At 48.4% G+C, this 25,310-nt stretch overlaps 1 protein-coding gene across 1 annotated transcript in view; it reads right to left on the reverse strand.

Moving 5' to 3' along the window:
- Nucleotides 1–24,662, reverse strand: part of LOC8027587 (roundabout homolog 1) — an 87,790-nt gene extending 63,128 nt beyond the window's left edge. Inside the window, exon 1 of the mRNA XM_040499925.2 lies at nucleotides 24,370–24,662. Coding sequence (XP_040355859.1) covers nucleotides 24,370–24,508 — 139 coding nt within the window. The 5' untranslated portion in view covers nucleotides 24,509–24,662. The remainder of the gene's footprint in view (nucleotides 1–24,369) is intronic.
- Between the last annotated feature and the right edge of the window lie 648 nt (nucleotides 24,663–25,310).

Consider the following 25,310-nt stretch of genomic DNA (forward strand, 5'->3'; position numbering starts at 1 on the left):
GTTTCCTCGGGAAAGGCGCAAATCAAGAAAGATGCATTGTTTATCTAAAAAAAAAAGATATACCGTGACTGTCAAGTTCCAACAATGTTTTTTTTTTCTGGCTCCCATGAGATTCAATTTCTCGATACTACTAGGCCCGGCGATCGAGAGATGGCATGGCCGTTGCAAAACGCGGAGCCTGGTGAGTCCCGAGCGTCTTACTAGCTCTTGGCAGCCAATCAGGTTACGGCATTATTGAATGTGAATGCCAAAGGACCAATCACGAAGCACGAAACATCAACAAAAAGTGCTACGTTTTTACATTCTTACGAGAATATAGCAAGCAGGTCTAAGGGTCCATGGATTGCCTTACTTGAAACCTATAGGCTTTGCTAAAACATTGCTGAATCCTAATTCGCTATAGAAATTTTCTGTTTCCTGTCGGTCTCAATCACGTGAGTTTCGAATCTGGTATGCGGGGCAAAAATATAATAAAACATTTCTACCTGGAATACTAGAAACTATAGGTGAGGTAAAGCAAAGAATGTGCGACATTCACGCATTTTTCGTAAACACTTTCCAGCGGCGTAGAGATGTCAAAACGATGTTTTACCGCATACCAGAAGAGACAGCATTCAAGATGGCTGCGCCTTTGTGGAAAAGGTGTACTGTAGGTGACCGCGTTGAGAATTCAGCAAATACTCCGCCTCTAGCGCGAGCTTTCTGCATATGGGAGCACTTCCTCACAAAGGCAGCAAAAGCCCGGCGAAATGCAGGAAGCTCGCGCTGGCTAAATGCTAAACCTGTCACCGACTGGAGATTTTTTTTTCACCTAGATATAGCTAGTTAATTTTTGTTGTCTCATCTGCTTGCACACATGGTCGTTACAATTGAGCCTTCTACAATTGGCGAATCTTTGAGCCTTACCAGCGATGATGCGCAAATCGAGGGCCCTTCTTTTCTCGGGCCGCGTCTCGAAGCACGTTGACAAACCATGGCGAAAGGAAGACGCGCACACAAAGTTTCGCCTGCCAAGTTTTCCCCGAATGCAAATATTGACACGGCGGCGACCGGTGCGCGTAAGAGGCAGGGGAAACGGACGGGTGCGCCCACGCGAATACGGCCAGCCGTGGTGGCTAAAGGAGCGGCCGCCCAGCATGCAAATAGGCTCTGATGAGCGTGTGGAGGGCGCTCGCGATACGGGCAGAGCAAGTGCCGTCCTCCTCTCATATTTTGCCTGCATCAGGGACCGCCAACCACGTCGCTAATCCTCTTTAAACGCTGAAAGCATAATCCTATCGTGGAGATGAGACTAAAAGTTTCCTTGGTAGCAGACGAAACTCGTGATTCGCGGGGAAAGAATAAGGTAGGGGAGAAAGAGAGGGGGGGCGGCATTTATAGGAATGTGTTGCGAACAAAAACGTAGGCAGTGCCGCGTGAGAACCGAGCCTGTGAAGCGATGCCAGGCCACGGTCTGTGTCACAAAAAGATCGAACGCAGAAAACGCTTCATCAACTCAGGCGCTCGCTTCTGGCACCTGAGCCGCTGAGATAAGTTTGTTTTACCATAGCCTACTATACACTGACAAAGCCTGGCAGATCGCCACGAGAAGCGGCCGCCGAAATGGAAAAGGTGAGCGGCAGACAAGCGATGAGAGGAGAGACACGTGACTGGCGCTCCGCTGCGGCGAGAAGCCGAAACACACTTCTCCTAGAGAACAAGTGTGTTTCGAGTCCTCGCCGATGCAAAAGCTGTGCGCTGACGTCCAGGTTCCCCGAGAAATGGCTCTTTGATTCTCTGTGCTGCCAGATCCTCGCGCTCCAAGTCTGCGGCCAGGCACTCCATGACTCCATCGTCGAACTGCCAGGCTTTGTGAGTATACAGGAGACTATGGTTTTACTTATAGACAATACACCAATCTCACCAAGCCCCCGGCGCATGTGCGAGGCCGCCATAACTTTAGTTCACAGTAAGCAGGCGACAGTGCCCGAGACGGATCGTGCCGTCTCAAGCTCTGCACGCGCAGTGCTCCAGCGAGGTCGTCACACGTGCAAAAAAACTAAAGTTCCTTCGATCTCACCAGCCAGTTTGGCTACGCCAAACTGGCTGGTGAGAACGGTCTATTACAAGCCTGGAGCCCCCACTAAAGCCTTTTGATAAAGGCGTTTCTTTACAAGTACCGCTAACCATTGTTGTGGTATCGCGCGAGACACGTGCCACGAGCGGGTCCTCCCCGGCCATTCGCTTCCAAGGGCCGCTCATTTCAGTGCTGCGCCCCCATTCGCTTCCAAGGGCCGCTCATTTCAGTGCTGCGCCGCCATTTTCTTCCAAGGGCCGCTCATTTCAGTGCTGCGCCGCCATTCGCTTCCAAGGGCCGCTCATTTCAGTGCTGCGCCCCCATTCGCTTCCAAGGGCCGCTCATTTCAGTGCTGCGCCCCCATTCGCTTCCAAGGGCCGCTCATTTCAGTGCTGCGCCCCCATTCGCTTCCAAGGGCCGCTCATTTCAGTGCTGCGCCCCCATTCGCTTCCAAGGGCCGCTCATTTCAGTGCTGCGCCCCCATTCGCTTCCAAGGGCCGCTCATTTCAGTGCTGCGCCCCCATTCGCTTCCAAGGGCCGCTCATTTCAGTGCTGCGCCGCCATTCGCTTCCAAGGGCCGCTCATTTCAGTGCTGCGCCCCCATTCGCTTCCAAGGGCCGCTCATTTCAGTGCTGCGCCCCCATTCACTTCCAAGGGCCGCTCATTTCAGTGCTGCGCCCCCATTCGCTTCCAAGGGCCGCTCATTTCAGTGCTGCGCCCCCATTCGCTTCCAAGGGCCGCTCATTTCAGTGCTGCGCCGCCATTCGCTTCCAAGGGCCGCTCATTTCAGTGCTGCGCCCCCATTCGCTTCCAAGGGCCGCTCATTTCAGTGCTGCGCCCCCATTCGCTTCCAAGGGCCGCTCATTTCAGTGCTGCGCCCCCATTCGCTTCCAAGGGCCGCTTATTTCAGTGCTGCGCCCCCATTCGCTTCCAAGGGCCGCTCATTTCAGTGCTGCGCCCCCATTCGCTTCCAAGGGCCGCTCATTTCAGTGCTGCGCCCCCATTCGCTTCCAAGGGCCGCTCATTTCAGTGCTGCGCCCCCATTCGCTTCCAAGGGCCGCTCATTTCAGTGCTGCGCCGCCATTCGCTTCCAAGGGCCGCTCATTTCAGTGCTGCGCCCCCATTCGCTTCCAAGGGCCGCTCATTTCAGTGCTGCGCCCCCATTCGCTTCCAAGGGCCGCTCATTTCAGTGCTGCGCCCCCATTCGCTTCCAAGGGCCGCTCATTTCAGTGCTGCGCCCCCATTCGCTTCCAAGGGCCGCTCATTTCAGTGCTGCGCCGCCATTCGCTTCCAAGGGCCGCTCATTTCAGTGCTGCGCCCCCATTCGCTTCCAAGGGCCGCTCATTTCAGTGCTGCGCCCCCATTCGCTTCCAAGGGCCGCTCATTTCAGTGCTGCGCCCCCATTCGCTTCCAAGGGCCGCTCATTTCAGTGCTGCGCCGCCATTCGCTTCCAAGGGCCGCTCATTTCAGTGCTGCGCCCCCATTCGCTTCCAAGGGCCGCTCATTTCAGTGCTGCGCCCCCATTCGCTTCCAAGGGCCGCTCATTTCAGTGCTGCGCCCCCATTCGCTTCCAAGGGCCGCTCATTTCAGTGCTGCGCCCCCATTCGCTTCCAAGGGCCGCTCATTTCAGTGCTGCGCCCCCATTCGCTTCCAAGGGCCGCTCATTTCAGTGCTGCGCCCCCATTCGCTTCCAAGGGCCGCTCATTTCAGTGCTGCGCCCCCATTCGCTTCCAAGGGCCGCTTATTTCAGTGCTGCGCCCCCATTCGCTTCCAAGGGCCGCTCATTTCAGTGCTGCGCCCCCATTCGCTTCCAAGGGCCGCTCATTTCAGTGCTGCGCCCCCATTCGCTTCCAAGGGCCGCTCATTTCAGTGCTGTGCCCCCATTCGCTTCCAAGGGCCGCTCATTTCAGTGCTGCGCCGCCATTCGCTTCCAAGGGCCGCTCATTTCAGTGCTGCGCCCCCATTCGCTTCCAAGGGCCGCTCATTTCAGTGCTGCGCCCCCATTCGCTTCCAAGGGCCGCTCATTTCAGTGCTGCGCCCCCATTCGCTTCCAAGGGCCGCTCATTTCAGTGCTGCGCCCCCATTCGCTTCCAAGGGCCGCTCATTTCAGTGCTGCGCCACCATTCGCTTCCAAGGGCCGCTCATTTCAGTGCTGCGCCCCCATTCGCTTCCAAGGGCCGCTCATTTCAGTGCTGCGCCCCCATTCGCTTCCAAGGGCCGCTCATTTCAGTGCTGCGCCCCCATTCGCTTCAAAGGGCCGCTCATTTCAGTGCTGCGCCCCCATTCGCTTCCAAGGGCCGCTCATTTCAGTGCTGCGCCGCCATTCGCTTCCAAGGGCCGCTCATTTCAGTGCTGCGCCCCCATTCGCTTCCAAGGGCCGCTCATTTCAGTGCTGCGCCCCCATTCGCTTCCAAGGGCCGCTCATTTCAGTGCTGCGCCCCCATTCGCTTCCAAGGGCCGCTCATTTCAGTGCTGCGCCCCCATTCGCTTCCAAGGGCCGCTCATTTCAGTGCTGCGCCCCCATTCGCTTCCAAGGGCCGCTCATTTCAGTGCTGCGCCGCCATTCGCTTCCAAGGGCCGCTCATTTCAGTGCTGCGCCCCCATTCGCTTCCAAGGGCCGCTCATTTCAGTGCTGCGCCCCCATTCGCTTCCAAGGGCCGCTCATTTCAGTGCTGCGCCCCCATTCGCTTCCAAGGGCCGCTCATTTCAGTGCTGCGCCCCCATTCGCTTCCAAGGGCCGCTCATTTCAGTGCTGCGCCGCCATTTGCTTCCGAGGGCCGCTCGAGCCACAGGCCTCGTGTGCTGGCACATTTGACGCTACTTGCAAGACAAACGCAAACACATCGAGCGGCTTTAGCCCCGACTGGTGCCCCATGCGTTCAAGCACGTGCACCGTGCACATGAACGCAGCTTTGTCAAGCTTGCAATTGCACGGAGGTGCCCGCACCAGCAGAAGCATGGCGGCGGCCAGCCGCCCCACTTGCAATCGTGTAGCGGCAAGTGGCCGCTGCCATGCTTCTGCTGCTTGCGACTTGGGATCCGCTTGGTTGGTGTCGTGTTTTATCCAAACTGAAGCACACTCTAAGAAGGCTTACACGCCTAAAGGCCGACGTACTACATCGGTCTTTTGCATCGAAGTTAATCCTGTAATCCCCCCCTCTCATAAACGGCGGGAGGAGCGGTGTTGGTGAAAGTTGAGAGGTGGAGAAGATATGGGGAAGGAGGAAGGGAGGACAAGTGCATGAAAGCGCGATATATACGTCAGCCTTTATTCAGTGTGTCCCTGCGTCGGGCGGCGTCGCTCCAGATCACCCACTATAATGCGACGCACGCAAGGCGATGTTGTTTTTGTCGCCCAGATTTCGACTTTAACGCCGGAAAGGACTTTCCAGGCTGAGACCAATCAAAGCCGCGCGGGTCTGAAGTGAGGCCGGGTGCGATTTCTACAACATTCGAGTCAGTCTCCGTTCAGCAGATGCAGCGAGGTCTCCGACTGTTTCAGCATTGATGATTAATTATCTTTCAAGCAAAATTAAAACGATTATAAGCTCCAGATAACCTACTTTACGCAGTACCCATCAGACGCGTGCCTATCTCAGATACTCTACTGAAGATACTGTATTTCAAATACTTTTTAGAAGTATCTTGGTACCTTGCAAATACTTTAGATCGAGAGTATTTTATATCGTTTTTTAAATTTCATTTCTGAGTATCTTGTACTCAATATCTGAAATACACTTTTCATATTTCGCCATTTTTCGAGTCCTTCGGTATGAAGTGGCGAGGGCATGGCACAAGCAAAGGGGAACGTTCTTTCGAGTAGCCAAACCCTGTTCCTAGCTACGATTAGCTACGGTGACTTAGATTGAGCTCGTGAAAACATCGCACTTATGCCGATTGTGACTCATATTTCACCCAAAGTTCGTACAATGAAGATTTTCCCCTCGCCTTTTTAAAGGCGCGTTTGTTTCCTAGAGTTTCTGCCAAAAGGTCCTCAAACAAAAAGGGGTGGCACGGAAGTAAAGATCGCCACACTGAAAGCCACCGCAGAAAGGGAAACAACCTACGATAACAACGCAGACTTTAGTGTCGAGGAAATAACAAATAGAAGAAAATGAGAAGTAGACACAAAAATACATTTTTTTGTGTTCATTTTTATATTTTTCACAACGCTACTCAAAAATGTGGCGGTTTTTTTAATTTTATTTGTGTCGTCAGTTTGGCTCTTATTTTCCTCCCGAACACTGTGTGTAAGCGAACACTGAGGAGCAGAGAACACGACAGGAAAAGAACTACAAGTAGGATGACCTAGTGTGCCTCAATGTCCTTCTGTTTAGGGTGATGCCACCCTTTGTAGTACCCGATGCCGACAGCGCGCGCTCACGGGGAAAATACAAAGAAATCAACAAAAACAAAATGTCACGATAATACAGTCAACGCCACAAACGCGTGCAGGGCCACGCTCTTTCACGCGCTTCTGAACAAAAAATAAAAATAAACGTGTGAGACAAAATGGCGAGATGCCACCACCCTAAGCAAAGCGCACATGAAGGCACCCTAGGATGACCGATTTGAAATGCCAACAAAGCGCCCCGCAACGTTGAGTGCCTTTCTGAACGCAACCTACTTGAAGAAGGTGCGTCCAGAGCTGTGGCTATTATGTAGGCTGTGTTGATATCCATTCACTCATTTCAGTATTTAAAGTTTGTTTATAGTTAACTCCCCTTATAGAAAATATTGACTGTAGTAAAACGATGCAAATAAGGTGCGCCGCAGGATGTGATATTCAGGAATGTCACCCATGTCACTATAGCTTAAGCGACCTCTTTCCACTTTTTTTTTGTCCCAGAAATATTTTGTAACATGTATCAGTGCTATTTCGATCCTTATAATTGAACTACATAAAACAACCCTACAATGTTTTTTGTTTTTTTTTTACGTTTTGTGCTTTTGCGTGATAATAAAACATTCTGGTAAACCAGATTTGCGTAACTGTATAGTTGTGTTTGTCACTGACGTCGATACAAATCACATTATGCAGAGGTATCTTCAAAAGGATTTGAATTACACTCCTAAGTATTTGTACTCTACTCAAGACACGTTACAGTGAAAGCAACTTGAGCAGTATTTTTAATATCTTATGAAGCAGCATTTAGTAGCTCAACTTAAATACTTTTACCGAGTATGTTGTCTAACACTGATACCAATACACTAGGTGGTTGTTGGACTTTTGGGGCCTAGTCGATTTGGTGACACTGCAGTCCGCAGCACCCGACCGACACGGTCCTCATGGGGATAGTGACAGTCACTCTTTTCTTCGTCAGGCTCGGAGAGACGTGGATGCCGGTGAAGCACATGAGCGATGCACCTACATGGTTGGGCCTTTACACTCATGGCCACACTTTTTCGACACCTTCATTTTGAGTGATACGCCCATTTTAGTCGTAATATAGGGCGCTGGGGGCATGGAGCTAGCTTCATATTTTGAAGGGTGTGGAAAAGTGGGCTACGGTAGAGTGAAGCAAAACTCATGTTCGAAGTGCGTTCGTCCTTTCAAAGAAGAAGCTTTAGCGGAGGTTGTTTTACCGATTATGCAAAATAATGTCTGCTTCTAACACTTCCCTGTACTAAGAGATACATCTTTCGGGGTTACCTTTGATTTACGTTCTACGTGATTTTTTTAATGCATGGCACGATTTTTTTAACGGAACCCCGAATCCCGATATTTTGGCAATCCGTCCGTCTGCCCGCGCATGTAGCGCTAAATTTAGCGGGAAAACTAGATTCTCGTTTTGGTCGCGGGACGTCAATTAATGTCACCTGACCTGACCTCACGTGATCTATACCTTAGTTAAGTTTCCTCATCAAAGTGGCCGGGAAAACTGATGTCGCGTGACTTGAAGTCACGTAGCCTATACACCAATTCAGTTTTCCCCCTATACGTAGTGGGAAAATTGACGTGGTGTGAATTGATATCACGTGACATATACACCAATCCCCTTTCCCTGCTAAATTTAGCGGGAAAATCGATCTCACGTGACCCAAACACTTTCAGTTTCCCCGCTAAATATAGCAGGGAAATTGACGTCACGTGATCAGATGACGTGTAACAGATCCATACTTTGGAAGTAATCTGTTACAAGTTACGGATTACTTGTAATCCGTTACTTTTTTAAGTAATTTGGAAATTGCCGCGTTACTTTTTATCGCAATTATTTTGTAATGTAATTTCGTTACAAAATATTGGTAACGGATTACTTTAATTACTCGCTACGTTTTGAAAATATGAACATAATACAGAACTGGAGCAATATGAGCAAGAAATTCAGCAGCACAAAGATAGAGCAAGTACAACAAAATAGAAAACATCGTGAAAAGAATAATGTTTCTGTGCAAGCCCTGGGGCAAGCTGATATACACCTTCAGGGTCTAAAGTTTTGCTTTGTGTACTAGCTCTCCAATCTGTGGTGCACCCCATGGGACACGAACATGGCCACTGGTGTACGGCAGCCTCGATGCGTTGGCGATCGTACGAACACCAGTTGTCAAAACGCCCGGTAAAATCGAAACGACTCTATAGGATATTCAGGACCCACTGCCTCTCCTCGTCTGAAGGGGTATGCAAACTGGCGGCTTGTTCCGTGGACGGCTCACCGCACCGTCAAAAAAGCTAGACTCCCACTCCGTTTTTCTGTTTGAACACGAAAGCGAGCTGCGGCGAGCCGTAATGAGTCAGAGAGGGAAGCGATGTGACTGGACCACCGGGCCACCAATGAAAAGGTCTCTGTCCACGCGCTCGCTGGGTAGACCCGTTCGAGAGTCGGGCGACATCGCGACACCCGACTCCCAAGCCACGCAAGCCTTGTCGAAGGCTTGACCTTCTCTACACCCACCGCTCGTGAACGCGACTAGGAGAATCCAGTGGTTTCTTCGTGAAACACGTTACAGAGCGGGACGCCGTAGCTTGCCGGAACGCGTCGTGGCGAGGAGTGAAGTCTCTCCGGCTTTGCCGTGAACGTTCTCTGGTTCACCGCTGCCACAGAGCCAGTTTGCATACCCCTTTACCGATCTCCGGACGTCCATCGGTCGCCCGACACGCCTCCACTTCCCACGCGGATGCTTAATCGTATCGAAAGGCAGACCGCGACCCGAGCAGTCGACCTGAAACTAATTTTCGATTCAGCTGAAGAACGAAAACTCTCCCCAATTTCATCCGTCGAGCCGGTGATGCAGTGGGATTATCTCCGGCATCTCGATCCAGATGAGAAGAAGGGCGGGAACCAGATAGTCAGATAGTCAGCGCGAAAAAATCAGGCTAGAAAACAGCTCGTGGACTAATCCTCGTCGCCACGCTCATGTTGTAAAACTATGGAGGACGTCAAGCACACAGTAAGACATGAAAGAGGCCGGCGCCGGCAGCTACACTTCCAAGCTTGCTTCGGATGGCCGGGAATTTGGGAGACGACACCGCTGACGCCAGCGGCTGACGCTGCCGCAGCGTACCCTAGCCATAAATCCCGACGAGACAGGTCGCGCCGCCGTCTAGCCGCCCCCGGGAACAGTGTCGATCGAAGGATCGACGAGACGGGTGGTCCCCGAACGCGCCGCTGGGGTCAGAGGGGATTATCGCGCTAGACGTCAGAAGGTTCTGGAAGCGTCGAGGATGTGCTGTCATACGCCCCCGAGCGTGGATGCAGTCTCGGAGGGGAGATTAGGCCCTAGTGCAAGAAGTCACCCTGATCTTGAGAGGCATATCATACAACGAAAAGCACCACTGGGGCGCGAGCACGGTGCAGAGTGACAGGATCCGAGACTTTGCGTGTGAGGAACGCGCGCTTTAAACGGCCCTGGTAGATCCGGCGTAGCAAACGTTCGACGACGGCGACCATGGAGTAGAGAGGGCTGTATGCGCTCTTCTCGGGCGCGAGCGTGACGTTGAAGGAGAAAAAAAAAAAAATGGAAATGACCGGATATGCCTTTAAGTTTTACTAATCTCGTCTGTCGAAAAATAAGCTCTCGCAGGAGCAATTTATGCCTTTAAATAGAGCTTTCATATGGCCGGACTCTTTGCGCCCATTACTACAATATCTAATAAAAATACGGTAAATTCGACAAAACGATTGAGAATTTGCTTTCATTGTCACTGTCGGCTTAAGACGCGTGGGGCGCGGCTTATTATATTGGTGAAAGAATTCGAAGTATTCAATAGTGTTATTTGAATATGAATTATTGAATTGTGTAAAATAATTATTATATTTTAAGTGTCATGCATATCCACTGTGTTGATATCAGCAAGATAGCGTCTCAAGTATTGGTTGTATTATCTATGTTGTTACCCTTAGCATGTAATATAAGGAAACCATTGCCGAATAAAGGGGTTCATTTGCACTGCAGCAGGACATGTTATCAGAAGAGGGTAGGCTCGGGGCAGACTACAATTCCTATTATATTATTGATAGGGAACCTATGCGGAACTCCTATAGACCTTTTCTGTGTACTCTCGTCCCCAGCCACCTAATAGGCGTATCCGGTATGGGCGATGAAAAAATACTAAAACGTTTCAACCTGAAAGTTGAAACTAGTAAAAAAATAAGGGGGAAGCAAAACGATAATGTGTGGCGGTTACGCTTACATCCTAAATGCTTTCTCTTGGCGTGGCATATGCAAAACAATGTTTTCGCCCATACTGGAAGTGACGTCAACTCATGATGGCGGTGCACTTGCAGAAAAGGTCTTTAGATATGTGTTCGCGATAATTTAAACTGATGCTGAAAATACCTTCGTTGTTGTTTGCAGAATATTGACGCTTTGCCTAACCTGATAACACAACCACTTTTTTTTTTTTGGGGGGGGGGGGGGGGGGATGTTTTGGAAATTCGATCTACGCGAAAATTTGTATCTGGCAGGCGTGGGAATAGGGTTTTGGGCCGTCAACACGCCATCGTAATCAAATTGGGTAACGTGCGTGATGGCACTCCAATTAAAAGAACCAGACGGAATTTAGGCGTTCACTTCTGCTTTTCTTTTGCCGAGGAGACTTCTGGAGCAATCTTTATTTCGCATGACTACTTCAGTGCGAATGTCTAACAACAATCTTTTGTACTGGAACATATTTTGCCTGATGAAGTTGTTGTTGTTGTTCTTTTGATCTCGCGGATGAGGGAACTTGCACACCATTAAGATGTTTTCACGTCCTTCTTCAACCCTTATTTTTTTCGGTCATTCATAAATGCCATAGACAATTCCGGAAAATCCCAGGAGGCTTTGCAACGAGAGGAATTGTGGGGCTGTTTGAATGTGCGCTCGGGGGGGGGGGGGGGGGGGGCGGGTCGAACGCGTCGTATATTTTGGGAGCGATGCGTCTCATTGCTTCATATTGTTAGGAGCTAACAGATGGCCGCCTCAGTGGCTCCGAGGCGAGAGCGTCGGCCTACGGATCTCCCAGGTGGCGGGTTCGAATCCCGACCGAGGTGCTTGCAATATGACGGAGGCTTATTGCGGAGAAGGCGCCGTGTAACCGAGCTTTCGGTTGCACGTCAAAAGATCCCCAGGTGGTCGAAATTAATCCTCAGTCCTCCGCTGGGGCGTGCCAGATGCCCGTCGTATGTTTGGCACGTAAAACCCCCAAGTTTGACTTTTTTTTAGGAGCTAACACACAAACACATTAAGCGAACGGAAAAGAAGGTACTCTGTTTTGCTTTACATACTTGTTTTACATACTCTGTTTTGCTTATCTGCGTTCTGAAATCACGAACAGTTAAACGAACGTCAACTTTGTCTTCGCTTTTTGAATAATTTCACGTGCTGGTACATCTGAACCACACAATGCGTAGCGCAGACGCTGGGGGCACCATAAACAAGTGCGTACAGCTAAGCTGCCTACGAGAACCACGCAAATAATAGCAGGCGACAGAGGCTAAAGGACCTTCTCTCGGAGCTTCCCGGCGTTGCCACTACGCGGCGCCGATTTTACTAGAGTGTGAGCCGCAGTGGCGAGTGCAAAAGGGCCAGCGAACGCTAATTAAGCGGGATGTCTATCTCTTCACGGGAACTCCTCCAAACTGCGCCCTCCAGGGTAAAAGCAGACTTGGAGTACGCTGTTCGCAGATTGGAACGTCCGACCATCGCTGGCAGACACCGCAGAGGCATGGAAAGGTTTGCCTGTAGGAACATGATATTGCGTATACCCTGCGAGGAGGTGCATTTGGTTTCGCATACGCAGGCCGCGAACGGAGAGAAGTAGCAATCTGTCGCGAAAATGTTTTGGAGACGTGAGGTGTACTTTGAAGGAGTGAAGCTCGATTTTTGGCAAAATGACACGTTTTCTAGAAAAAGATAAAAAAAAAAGCTAAGTCCTATTTTAAGACAGCTTATTGATCTTTTGACGGTGCATGTGAGTGAACGAGGTAGAAGGGTTTAGAGCGATATACTGGTATCCCGTTCACCAGGCAGAAGTGACCCCCAACTGGCTGCCGCAATGTTGTACAATTTTGGCGACTAGACACGTGACCGTACCAAATCCTGAGGCTTTTACGCAAAACTGAACCGAGATTTGTGATACAATCGGTGTAAAAAAATATATATATATATATATATTTGCAGAACTGTTTGCTTCAGAGATCAGTGTCTGGCTCCGATAAAAACCCAATATATACCACCGCGGCTGAGGGCATCTAGTGGAGGCGTTGCGAAGCTACACAAGATTTGGTCGTAAAAGCACTTTTAGGACTAAAAAAAACGGAAAGTAAGTTATCTCGTCGGTGCTGTTCTTAAAGATCATCATCCAATTATTTGTGCACGGTATTTCGTTAAAATCAAGATGTGAAATTATCAGGTCACGTGTCTAGTCGTCAAAAAATGTGCAACATGGCGGCAGTCGATTGGGAATCACTTTTAGCTGCTAGGCCATCCTCTAAGGCCCTCTACGTCGGTGATGCGAGTGACCTCAAAGGTAAACAATGAGACAGTAAGCGAGTGAGCGTGAAGGCGTCCACATTACTTGAAATATCGTGTCGTGAGCCACTCCTTCCTTCAGCCCTACCCTCCTCGAAATTGCTCACTCGCCAATTGGGGCGCCTTGTGCTTGTACACCGGTGGCGTACACCCCTGCTGTCCATACCCCTGTTCTGAGGACGACGGCCGCAGCACCTAAGCGGCATGTAGACTCGCGGACCTTCCGTGGGCAGCGAGCATAACAATCAAGCAGCCCGCCCTCTTCCGCGCTCAAACGGGAAGCTCGAGGTGCCAATTAGACGTAATTAATTGCGAGGGACCCCCGGGGCCTGGCCGAGGCCTCTATCGGTAGAAGAGGCACTTGGTCCCTTCGAATACAATCCGCCCGGGTTCGTGGTTTCGTGGCAGTTCCTTGCTGCGCGCACGGACCGATAGGTGTGGCGGCGCGGCGAGCTGCGGAACGCTTAATTGTCGAGGACACTGCCCCAAAACGGCGTATGAAACGTCGGCTTGTTTGTCGGCTGGCCGGCCAGTAGCGCGCTCAGTGCATCGCAGTGGTCTATGCAAGTGCGCTCCCCATTGCGCCCGGGAGCGATGACAGCCTAATGACGGCGGACCCATAAAGAACGAGGCTGATACGTTGGCGGAGTCCGGGGCGGAGCTCGACCGGAGTTATTTTGACACGACTTAAAACCCACGCGGTTCTCGCTACTCTCCGGCCGGCTTAGTTGCCGCAATGCTGCCCCGTGAAGCGTCGGCTCCTTAGACGCGTTGTTCACCGTGCGCCTAATTGCAACACTCGATGATGCTATGAAGAAATCCTTGGATGCGATTTTATGCTTTGGTCATGTGGTGCCATTCTCTGTGGACGAAAAAGCTAGGTCCACTTCCAATCAAAGTAGTCCCATGGTTTTGTGTCATACATAAAATAGAAACAAATGGGGCGGCAAGCATGTCGGTTGTTTAATCACATCTGGATGCCATGAGAGCGCAGAACAATTTTCTTTATCGGTTTGGTTCGCGTGAGTGAATGTACGTTAATATTTGAGGCCAAGAATACTGATTTGTCGAAGCGATGAATGCATCTGGGTCATTTTTTTTTGCTGAGGTATTCATACATTTATTCTGGTGATACAAAGCCCTACACTTGATTATTGCCCACGAATATAAGATTGGTCTTCTAGAAGAGTCGGGGAAATTAAAAATACGAAAATTCAGGAATACCAGAGCAACGCGCGTAAAAGTTTACGTAGCCCAAGGCACACGAACTGCCTATTGCAAGCGTTCCCACCGCAAACTGCGAACATGCCCTCGCTATGCAACAAATGCTTCCCTTCACAAAAAGAAGACAAATCAAAAGAAAGCAAGACGCCTGCTTCGCCCGAGGAGACCGAGGAGACCTCCGAGGAGGCCTCCGCGTCCACCCAAGCCTGTTAATATCGCTTCGGAGCTCCGCAAGGACATAAACGCGGAAGAGAAGAGAGCGAGGAGGCCGCAATAAAGGCCCACCTCCATCCCCGGCTGTAAATCTGCAGCTGCCGTTAGCCGCCCAGAGTCCGTGCCCCAGGTCGGCGCGCTCGCTACCAGAAGAAATATTTCACTCCCATGACTCTCCGCTTTCTTTGTTCCGCTCCTTCAGTTGCTTTAATTAAAGGAGGTAATTTCTTTCCTTCCGGCGTTTGCAGATGCTTGGGGGACGCTTAAACTCTTCTAAAGTTTCCCGAACGGCTTTTCCCGAATGGCTTTTGGAGCGCCGTTGTCGGGCCTGCGCTTCTTTGTTTCTGCCGTCATCTGCGGATCCCTGATCTACATTCCGCACTTATATGGGCACCTTCTTCTTCGGTCTCGTAGGTTGTTGCGCCTGTCTACTTAACAAAACTTGTTTTGTAGTTCAATATAAAGGGTCGTTAATGAATCCCGTAATTAACTTTACAGCTTCGTAGTAACCGTTCATGAAAGCACGCGCATGTTCACGCACGCATGCATCCAGACGAACTCGAGTTGTGAGACTGAATTTCACGAGCTCCATCAGAAGTAGGATACGGGAGGTCATAAAGAGTTTTAGTAGATAGTTTCGGAACTTCAATAACGATACCCGATAACGATACGATGCATACGCAAAGGCGGTGGCGGAGTATCGGGTAACGTTACCAGAGTTTAGGCTTCCTAAGGAAAATCCAACTTTCTGTAACGATAGGGAAAGTGCGAGTCAGTTTCTTAATGTTGTTTAACACTTCTACTCATTGCTCTTGACCCCCGTTTTTGTATTTTCACTAACTACTTTACTTTCTAACTCTTCAGTGTATATTTTCTGATTGCCGCCGCCACTGCCTCTGTGGGTGGCCGAGGACCATGCCAAGCTGATTTATATAAGCTTTGTTCCTTCGGCCTCCCCCCATTTTTTTGTTGAACGGGAAAATAAACTATTTGATTTGAATTGACGGAAGGATCTACTATAACTCCCTAATGTCCCTGTCAAAGCATGTAGGGGAGGGATTAATTCACACTGCGACGGTCAAAACTGAAACGTTAAAAAAGATACAAAGTGTTATTTCTTTTTTTTTTTTAATAAACCGGTCTGGCTTTATAAGACGGACATGTGAGCAAGTGTTTCCTGAGTGAATTACACTATCAAGCTCAGAGGCACCAAAAACAGCAGAACGAGCACGTGGTAGATACTTGAATTGCGGCCATTTTTCGCTTCTCTAGCCGCTTTCACGCGAGGGCGCGTTCGACGAGTGCAGTCGTGACAAAGGCAGCTAGCTTTAGGTCTACCCGCTAACCATTCCAAACAGAGCTCGGCGTTCATACACCCCCTGCGCGCTCTCGTCGCCTCCTCTTTTTCAGCTTCTCGGCGGATAGTGCCCGTTTGAGCCGGCACGCGAAGAATAAAAAAAGATACAAAAGAGACTCAAATGAACTATACTTCCTTTCAGCTTCGGTCCGAGCGCGGCCAATGTTATGAGCCGAAGGGTCAATCAAACAGCGAAACAGGCACAGCGTCATGACGTGCTCTCTGCAGTTGACAGGACCAGCCGGTATTCGCCGAGTCTCTGTGCGTGCTCCTCCGCCGGCTAGTCCTATCAAGCGCAGAAAGCACACCATGACGCTGCGCTTTTTGCGCTGTTTGATTGTCCCTTTGGCTCATAACATCGGCCGCGCTCGCACCGAAGTTGAAACGAAGTATAGTAAGTTAATGAAATGTTATAAACGCGAACGGGAGCAGATTGTAAGACGAACGAGGCAAAGCGAAAGACGAAAAGAAGGAATGCCCAGAGAAGCAAAAGGAGCGGTGATGCATCTCGTCGTTCCTGCCAAGAATAAGTTAACGTTCGTCGCAGTTGCCCGCTGATTGGCCCCATATTTCACGCAAGAAAAAAAAACGCGTAATCCGCGAAAAAAGAAAGCTAAACGCTTTATCTAGCGGCATCACGTGACCCTTCGGCGTGTCTCTAATGCCAGCCAGGATGCATTTTTGGCGGAGGACGGATAATTGTTAAGGCGTCGGCTCGCATAGTTAGGTTTTTGTCTAATTTATGTCAACATATATTGTTTGCAATCTTGAAAAATAATAAAAATTTAAGCGCGGCATAATTTGTGCTATATTACAACATCTTTGCTTTCGTTCCAGATTGTTATTTTTTTTTTCAAAATAAATATTATTAATGAATTTTTATTGAGGCCCGCACTTTTTATTTTAATTTTATAACACTCTACTGACGGAATCTGAACCACAAGGAAGCTAAATATGCCTCTGATAGCTTGTTGTATTGCGTATGCAAGTGTTTCGCAATGAACGCCTGCTGATAAAGCTGGAGGGACCTACAGAGTGCTCGAGAACTGGATAAGGCGACATAAAACCTCGATACCAAGAAAACGCGCCACAAAACGTTTTAAAATGGACGCATTATATTTCGCATTAGTCCCGCAAACTTTACATGCTCGACCATTTCCTGAACATAAGTCGTTCTTTAGCTATCTAGTCCAGCAAGTGCCACACGTTCGCGAAAAATGCGAGCCCCGGAACACAACATACCATTCGCACCTTAAACTTTACGTATTGTTTTCTTTTTTCTCCATATATATATATATATATATATATATATATATATATATATATATATAGATATATAGATATATAGATATATAGATAGAGAGAGAGAGAGAGAGGGAGATAGTTAGATCGATAGAATTTTTTTGCAGTAGATAAAGTGATAAATTGAAGGACTTCAGCGAGGAACAAGAACGTCTGTGTCTCTCTGGGGTTACCCTCGCTCATACACCATAAATGCATCCTGACGAAGAAAAAAAAAAACACATCAGAAATAAACAACAATTCTCCTAGTCCTCTCGACCATTTTACCGAGACACTGCTTTCTGGAGGCAAAGTGAAGTTTTCCCAGCGACACGCTTTTCCGAGCTCGGAAAGCACGACACGAACGCGCAGATAGCGCGCACGAGGATCACGGTAAACGCGGGTAACATATGCGCGAGTCTATACAAACCGCGGCATACCACTGCGGCCGTTCTATCGTACTACAACGTGGCGATAGGTGGAGCCAAACTGCAGGCGCTGGCCGTTGCCATCGCTGTTTCGTCGTAAAAACGACTCTCTCAAGAGAGGAGCATAATGCATGGCGCCATATTTAGAACATGCTTTCATTTTTACGCCCGTCGCGGGCTATCGGGCCCCGCATTTAATGCTTTTGCCGAGGTTTCCGGTTATTCGGGGATGGAGTCGAGTCAAGATAATTCCGCCCCAAAAGGAAGTTATCCAACCTAAGACTGCTTGCTATCGGTCTGCCGTCGCCGGTGAGTGGCTCTAAAATAAGGAGAGTTAAATTGAAGGCGTGCGTGGTTGCCGTCATGCTGAATCGTTGAGCACGCCATCCTTGAAGAAAAATGATCGTAAACTCAATACACGTCTTTACGCATCCCTTCATATTTCTTCTTTTTTAAAAATTTTAGCTAGAGATTTTAATTTCATCCAATATCAAGGCTTCGTTCTAGTTCCCAAAGACGTTGCGACGCACTAACAACTTAAGCTTATTTGCTGGACCTCAAGGCCCATTAAATAATTTTAAGTTCTGTGTCTTAAAGGATCGTGAAACATTTTTTTTGCTTTTTTCTTGAAATTCTGAGCTAGATGTTTATTCGGAATCCTTGTCATTTATTACATGCCCACCTTCATTCGTTTGATCGTCCGCTTTCGTTTACACTCGCAAAACAGATAATTCTGGCTTCCCGGGGAGCGTCCTTCTCAGTTCTACAAATGCGTCAAGATATAGCTAACCAATAGATACTTTTTGTTGTCTACGAAAGATGGCAACATAGACCGGATATGATGGGTGAAGCCAGAGCGTCAGATATCGCACCAACAGCGGCGCCATAAGAGCTTCAATCTCGCAAGTGGACACATACAGGGTGATTTAAGGAGACGGCAGGCTCTTTAAATTGACCGAAAAATTCGGTTTCTTAACCTATCACGCTACGACTTAGTGCAGCGTTGCCCACAGATGGTGCATTTTTTTTTTTTGTAAAATTATCAAAGAGCCAATTTACCTGAGGAAAAAGTAAAGAAAGAAAAAGGCTTAGCTGCTATAAAAACGCAGCCACGCCACCGGTCTTCAAACAACACGGCGCCCTTCCGCACGGGAGACAAGATATGGAGCAACGAACGCCTCCAACGAACGAGCATACGGCGCCGAGAGCTGGCGTTTTTAGCAGACAATCTTTTCGACTCAAAAGCGGCGCGCGTTCCGCAGTCGGCGACAGTCGCAGAAACAAAAACAGGCGCGGTAACAACAAGGAAGTTCAGTTCCTTTTATGCTAAGGACGCCGGCTCTCAGCGTCGTATGCTCGTTCGTTGACGGCAGTTGGCGTCGCGACCGCTTGCGCCATCTATTGTCTCCCGTGCAAAACCGCGCCGTGTTGTTTGAAGACCGGTGGCTTCGCTGCGTTTCCATAGGAGCTAAGCCTTTTTCTTTCTTTACTTCTTTCCTCAGGTAAGTTCAATCTTTTACAATTTTACAAAAAAAAAATGCACCATCTGTGGGCAACGCTACACAAAGTCGTAGCGTGATATTTTAAGAAACCGAATTTTGCGGTCGATTTAAAGAGCCTGGCGTCTCCTTGAATCACCCTGTATGTCATCTGACGTCTGAGGCGCTCAGATAATTGTAAGTATGCCCGACGACATTAAGCTCTAACCGCTCTAGCGTGGCTTATTATACCGCATCTGGCTTTTAGGCTTCAAGCCGTAGGCCCGACACCGGATGTTGTTAGTGCCACTCTGTGTCGTGCTACAGACGAGAGCTTGTGAGGGAATCGTTTCGGACTTGGATCGGTCTAGCCGCGTTCAGGTACGATTGCCAAATGATGAGCCGCGAATACATTGTCGGTTCAACCAGAAAAGTACTGATTCGCTTTCAGGCGGGACGGGCAGTAGGACGAAAATAATCCCTTGAGAAGAGGAAGAATGCGGACAAAGGACAAACACAAATCTCCAAACACAGCTAAGTAACTGGTGCGCGACCGAAAACTGTGCAGTACAGCCAAAGCTGCAGGGGAGCGAGCGTATGCTAACCTGTTGAAGTGGAGGGAAAGGTGGAACGGGAGAGACTGACTAGGATTTCCCTTTGGATTCCTCCGTTCCTCCTTTCCCTCAACTTGAAGAGGTCGGGGTGCACTCTCTCCCCTGTGGCTTTGGTTGTACTGCACAGTTTAAGTGAGACGGAGTGTAACTCCTGGTTAGCACAGGTAATAGAGTGCTCCACTAGAAATGGAGAGGTCCCTCGTTCAATACCAGGATCAGGCAGATTTTTTCGGTAGCTGCCAGTCACCTACTTGTGTTTGGAGATTTGTGTTTGTCCTTTCTCTCCCTTGTTACCCTTCTCCAAAGAATATTTTGTCAGACTTGTCCAGCTCGCTTTCAGCTCTGCATTAACTGCATTCTCATCACGACCAGTATAATTGGGAGAGTTACCAAACGGCAGAAGACACGGATGTGTTTAAGAACGACACTGTACCTCGATCACGTGATGTAGCAGCATTCAGTCGATACAAGAATGGAAATAAATTATTTGATGTTTCATAGTTCCCAATTTATTATTCGAATATTAAATAAGGTGGAATATCTGCTCAATTTTGTTACTTAGCTGTCATGACGTTTTGTTTATCATGCTACAAGGAGTGTCGCTTGGTCGTTTCGGGCAGTCCAAGGAACGCGATTTTGAAACACGGTGATGGAAGCCAGACGCAAGATTTCCACGTAATACTTCGTAATCAATGTCTTTGGGGTCGAATGAATATGAAGCAAACTTAGGATACGGCAGATTTTTTTTTTTTTTAACCCTTTAAACCTTTGAATTTGCCAAACTTTGCGCCTATGATTTCAACTTCTCTCATGAAATGATCAGTCCCTTCGTTTAATTAAAACTAAGATACCAGATACGAATAGAGAGACGCATACAGAAAAACATAAGGTAAATTTGAAGATCTTTTGGACCTCAGCTTGAAGCAGGTAGAGCGAGAGCTCGCGTTCCAAAACGCGGGTGCCCTGGTCCAACCTTGAGCTCAATGCCCGCCCCTTAATCTGGATGATAACTGCACTTTCTTGAAATGAATGTGTGCGCCCTTATAGAAAAAACTTGAAATTAATATCAGAAGTGCTAGCTTACGTAGCTCGCAATGCGCCTCTTGACGTTGTTATTTGGCTGGCGAGTGTGGGTGCGGTGGCCATTTTAATTATTACTAAAAATCTGAAAATTTGACCTATGAGCATTGAATATGCGCAGTGTAAGAAAATGATACAAAAAGAAACTGTAGGTAAACGATTGCGTCAGGATTATGTAGTGGACTTAAGGCCTGTTCAAACATACACCGCAGCCAACTCAGCGCTATTGACACATCGCTAAAGTTTCCGCTATGTCAGCCCTGTATCAGGGCACCGCTGCCTTTGCCGCTGGACTTTTCTTGACTTTTCGTTTTCAGCGCTCAGTGAGCGCTGACAATGGGGAATTGTAGTAGACCGTTTTTCTCCTCCGCTACGGTATCCCCGAAGAAAACGCCGCAGCTGCGCATGCGCACCGCCAGCCTTGTCTGCATAGTTCAAGGTCTTGTGGCGGATTACGGAGCGCTATCCAGTTGCTTAGCGGGCTGCGGAAACGGTCTACTACGATTCCCCATTATAGTTGGTGCAGTGCTAACTTTTCATCCCCTGAGCACTGCGATTCATGTGTGAACCGGCCTTTATTGATTGCTTCGAGCAGATCCTGTAAAGCCGCGTTCTTTAGTACAGAACCGGTTGTGCTAAGAAGCCAGCTTTACGGCTGCATCCAAAGTGACAACTTTCAAATAATTCGATCTGCTCCGCCTTCTAAAAATTTAAGAAAAAAAAAAAAACAGCAACGACGAAAGAAAAGTTAAACGAGGAGTGTCTAATCTAACGAAATAGCGGTGCGTCTAGAGCAGCCCTTACGGTACAAAGGCAAACTAGTCGTTGTATCTCTTCGTAACTTGCCATATTAAAAAAAAAAAAAAAAAAAGTGGCATTAATTAGATTTTATGACACAAATATTTTATCTCGAAGTTATGTACAGCGCTATTGGGACTTACGGAGTAAAGCAGCCCTGTGGAACACGTTAACTTCAGGAGCGCTCGTTCAACGAATGTACGTTTAAAATCCACGCGATCGCTCCAATGTCATCCACGATGCTGCAAAGAACTCGTGACATTCTGTGCAAAATACTGTCAACTTCGAAAACGACTAGCTGGTTAGGAATGTCTTGTATTAGAGCTAGTCGTCAAATTACGCAGCGTGACTATAGTTCTGGTCATTAAAACTCACACTTGTTCATAGTGGCCGGATACACTGGGCTCAACTCAGCAACTAACTTTTTTTTGCCAATGGTAGGTGGCTTACAAATACTGTATTGAAAAAATTAAAATGACGAATACAAAAAAAAACTCAAATTAGAAATCAAGTGAACCACAAGATGTTAGTCATTTCGACTTAAGCGTCATGATTCAACCAGTTAAGTAAGTAAACTAAACAAATAGCTGCAACGCGGTCACACCGATAGGCGCCTGCAAGATGTGTTGGGTCTGGCATTGCTCGCGTTGAACTTCATAGATAGCAAACTCTTTTAGAAACAAGAAAATAAACTATATTGTCAAGTAAACAGAATGATACGAGTAAAGGTTTACACGTATCGATTCACCATTATCATCAGCTGTTCATGACCGAAGAAATCGTCGATATTGAATGCATGCGGCGGCGGACCCAAACTAGATTTTCAAGCCTTTCAAATATCTCATCAAAATAAAAAAAATAAAATTGCAGCGACATTTTTGTGTTCGATTTCTGCTATTAAATGTTAGCGAGTTCACTGAAGGTATGATAAAATCCCTCTTGCGATCAATACTGATTTTTAGGCAGATTCGATCGTCCCGAACAAGTACGTTTAAAACTCCACGTTGATTTCTGACACGTAGTGACTTTGTTTTCATGATGACCATATGGAATCTTTAACTAATACTTTCTTGAAAGCTTAAAAAAAAAAGACAGCAAAGACAGGCGATGTTGCAGTTGATTTGCAAAAAATGGCGTAAAATGTAAAGAAAGAACAAGTTGTTCCGACCCTGTAAGTGTGCCTTTCAAGGCCCTTCCGTAATGTTTGGTTCCGTGTGCGGCTTGATTACATGACTGTACCACAGGCTCCAGCGATTATCAAAAAGCAAGCGCACTAGGACTTAAATGACTGCGTCGAAAGTGCCCGAAGGAAAAAAAAAAACATTAAACCTCTAAAGAGATGATATGGCGATAACATGATGGGCAATGTGTAATCACACCAACGAAGTAGAGGGGCTTAGAGTGATAAACTGGTATCCCGTTCACCAGGCAAAAGACACCCACACTTGGCGGTTGTACAATTTTGACGACTAGACATGTGACCGTACCAAATCTTGAGGCTTTTATGCACAACTGCGCCGACAGTTGTACTGCGATCGCTGTAGAAAACATGATTAACCATGTTTTTTTTCAAGACTGTTAGCCCCAGAGATCACTCTGCAGCTCCAATAAAAACCCAAGATACAGCACCGCGGCTGACGGCATCTAGCGGAGGCATTGCGAAGCTGCCCAAGGTTTTGTCGTAAAGTCATATTTTGGACTACAAACAAACGAAACACTACTTATCTCGTCTGTGCTGTTATTAAAGATAAGTAAGTAATTATTTCTGCATGGTAGTCCTTTAAGATCTAGACGTAAAACTATAAGGTCACGTGTCAAGTGGTCAGAAATTTGCAACATCACGGCGGCCAGTTGGGGGTGACATTCACCTGCCAGTTGATCGCTCTAAGGCCCTCTGCCTCGTGGGATCTCATGTGTAATCTCATCCAAATAACGATCTCGCGTGACCGAATTATTTTTTTTTTGTTTCTTAGCGTTATTCTTTTTTTTTTCTAGGTTCTCATATTGTGGTACCTTGGACGCCAGCATGGTGATATGGTGTCACGAGATAAGTCGCCGATTATTGAGTGACGTTTCCTGGAGCAAGAATCTGAAACCGGAGCGGGCATGTACAGTCGGGGACAAAAGTCTCCAGGACGTGCGCGCTGCGGCTGAAACGCATTGCTCTGCCATCTGCCGGCGGGTCGTCTGGTTTCGAGATCACAGAAAAGCGCATGCGCGTCCTACTCTGCCTGCAAACATGTCTGTTTTCCCGCTCTTCTGCGGCACAGCGCCTAACTCGGAATCGGGCGCGTGGTACCGCCTCGGAGATAGCGCTGGCGGCTGACGAGCGTCTGCTACACATTCCGAAACTCGAGATACCGCCTGGGGCATTTCGCCGCGTCAGCGCATCTTGCTTTATAACCAGTTGAGCTTATCGCTCAGTTGAGATGCCGTGACTTCTTGCTTGATATGTGCCATGTCAGTAAGCGCTATCTCCGTGGCGGTACCACGCGCCCGATTCCGAGTTAGGCGCCGCGCCGCAGAAGAGCGGGAAAGCGCACATGTTGGCAGGCATAGCAGGACGCGCATGCGCTTTTCTGTGATCTCGAAACCAGGCGACCCACCGGCAGATGGCAGAGCAATGCGTTTCAGTCGCAGCTCGCGTGTCCTGGAGACTTTTGTCCCCGACTGTACACTTCCTCTATCAGGTTTCCCTTTGGTGGCATATGGGTGTTGGTAGCCACTTCATGTTTAGGCTCCAGGCTTTTTCTTCGTGGTTTAAGTTGTACCTGCGGAAGTCATATCTGTCCTCCGTGGTTCACGGGATGGCCTCGTTTCGACGGAAACGGTAAGCAGCAGAGAAGCTACGTTCTATGTTGCGCGAATAGTGGATGGTGCGGCTTACCTGCGAGTTCGACGGACGCGTTGCGGGAGCGTGCCACACCGAGCGCGTTGGATGCCGTGCACCAGTAGATGCCCGTGTCCTGGTCCCTGCGGCTGTGCTGGACGTGCAGGAAGAAGAGCTGTCCCTCCGGCAGCACCATACGCGTGGCCGAGTTGCGCACCGGGCGGCCCTCGTGGAACCAGGACAGGCGAGCCGGGGGCTCGGCGTCCGCCCGGCAGCGCAGCGTCACCGGCTCGTGCTTGCGCACCACCACGTCGCCCGGGTGCTCGGTGATGCGGGGAGCCCGACCGGGCACTGCAACGGAACGCAGAGCAGGAAATATGAGGGACACTGAATGGGGAGAGAACATCTATGCGTACATTACATACAGACGCTTCGTTGAGCACATAAAGATATATTATATTGACACATTACGCGAAAAAGAGCACAAGAGAAATCCTCTAAATTGTGCTGGCTGGTCATCAAATGTCTCGAATAAACTAGAGCTACTAAATGAAAAACATGAAAACGTCTAGATTATCGAGAGCCACAATTCCCGTTTTCTCGTGACAGCAGCCATTTCGTTGCCTAGCGGCACAATCGTACACGTTACTCAAAAAAAATTAATCGATTAGAATTACAATTACTCTCGATTTAGCTTTAGGGCCCCAAACCCAGTCAAGTTACCATACGGTAGCTTTTTGTCAGGGGGCCCTCCAGAGTAAATTTCTGGAAATAAAGATTTCATTTCATTTCACTTCAAATAGATTACTTGATGACTCGAGATAATACTAATTGGTCCTTACTTGTAAAAGCAACCGTAACTTTGCTGATCGCTTCAGATATTCGAAACTAGGGATATTTGTGCCGGTATAAGAGCGGGTCTTTCGTTCCGTCCCTTATAGACGTTTGCAAGTACGGCCTATATAACCATAAGTAAATATACTTATGGTTATATGGGC

Source organism: Ixodes scapularis, unplaced genomic scaffold (genome assembly GCF_016920785.2).
Source record: "Ixodes scapularis isolate PalLabHiFi unplaced genomic scaffold, ASM1692078v2 PGA_scaffold0__279_contigs__length_252992795, whole genome shotgun sequence".
NCBI classification, from domain to species: domain Eukaryota; kingdom Metazoa; phylum Arthropoda; class Arachnida; order Ixodida; family Ixodidae; genus Ixodes; species Ixodes scapularis.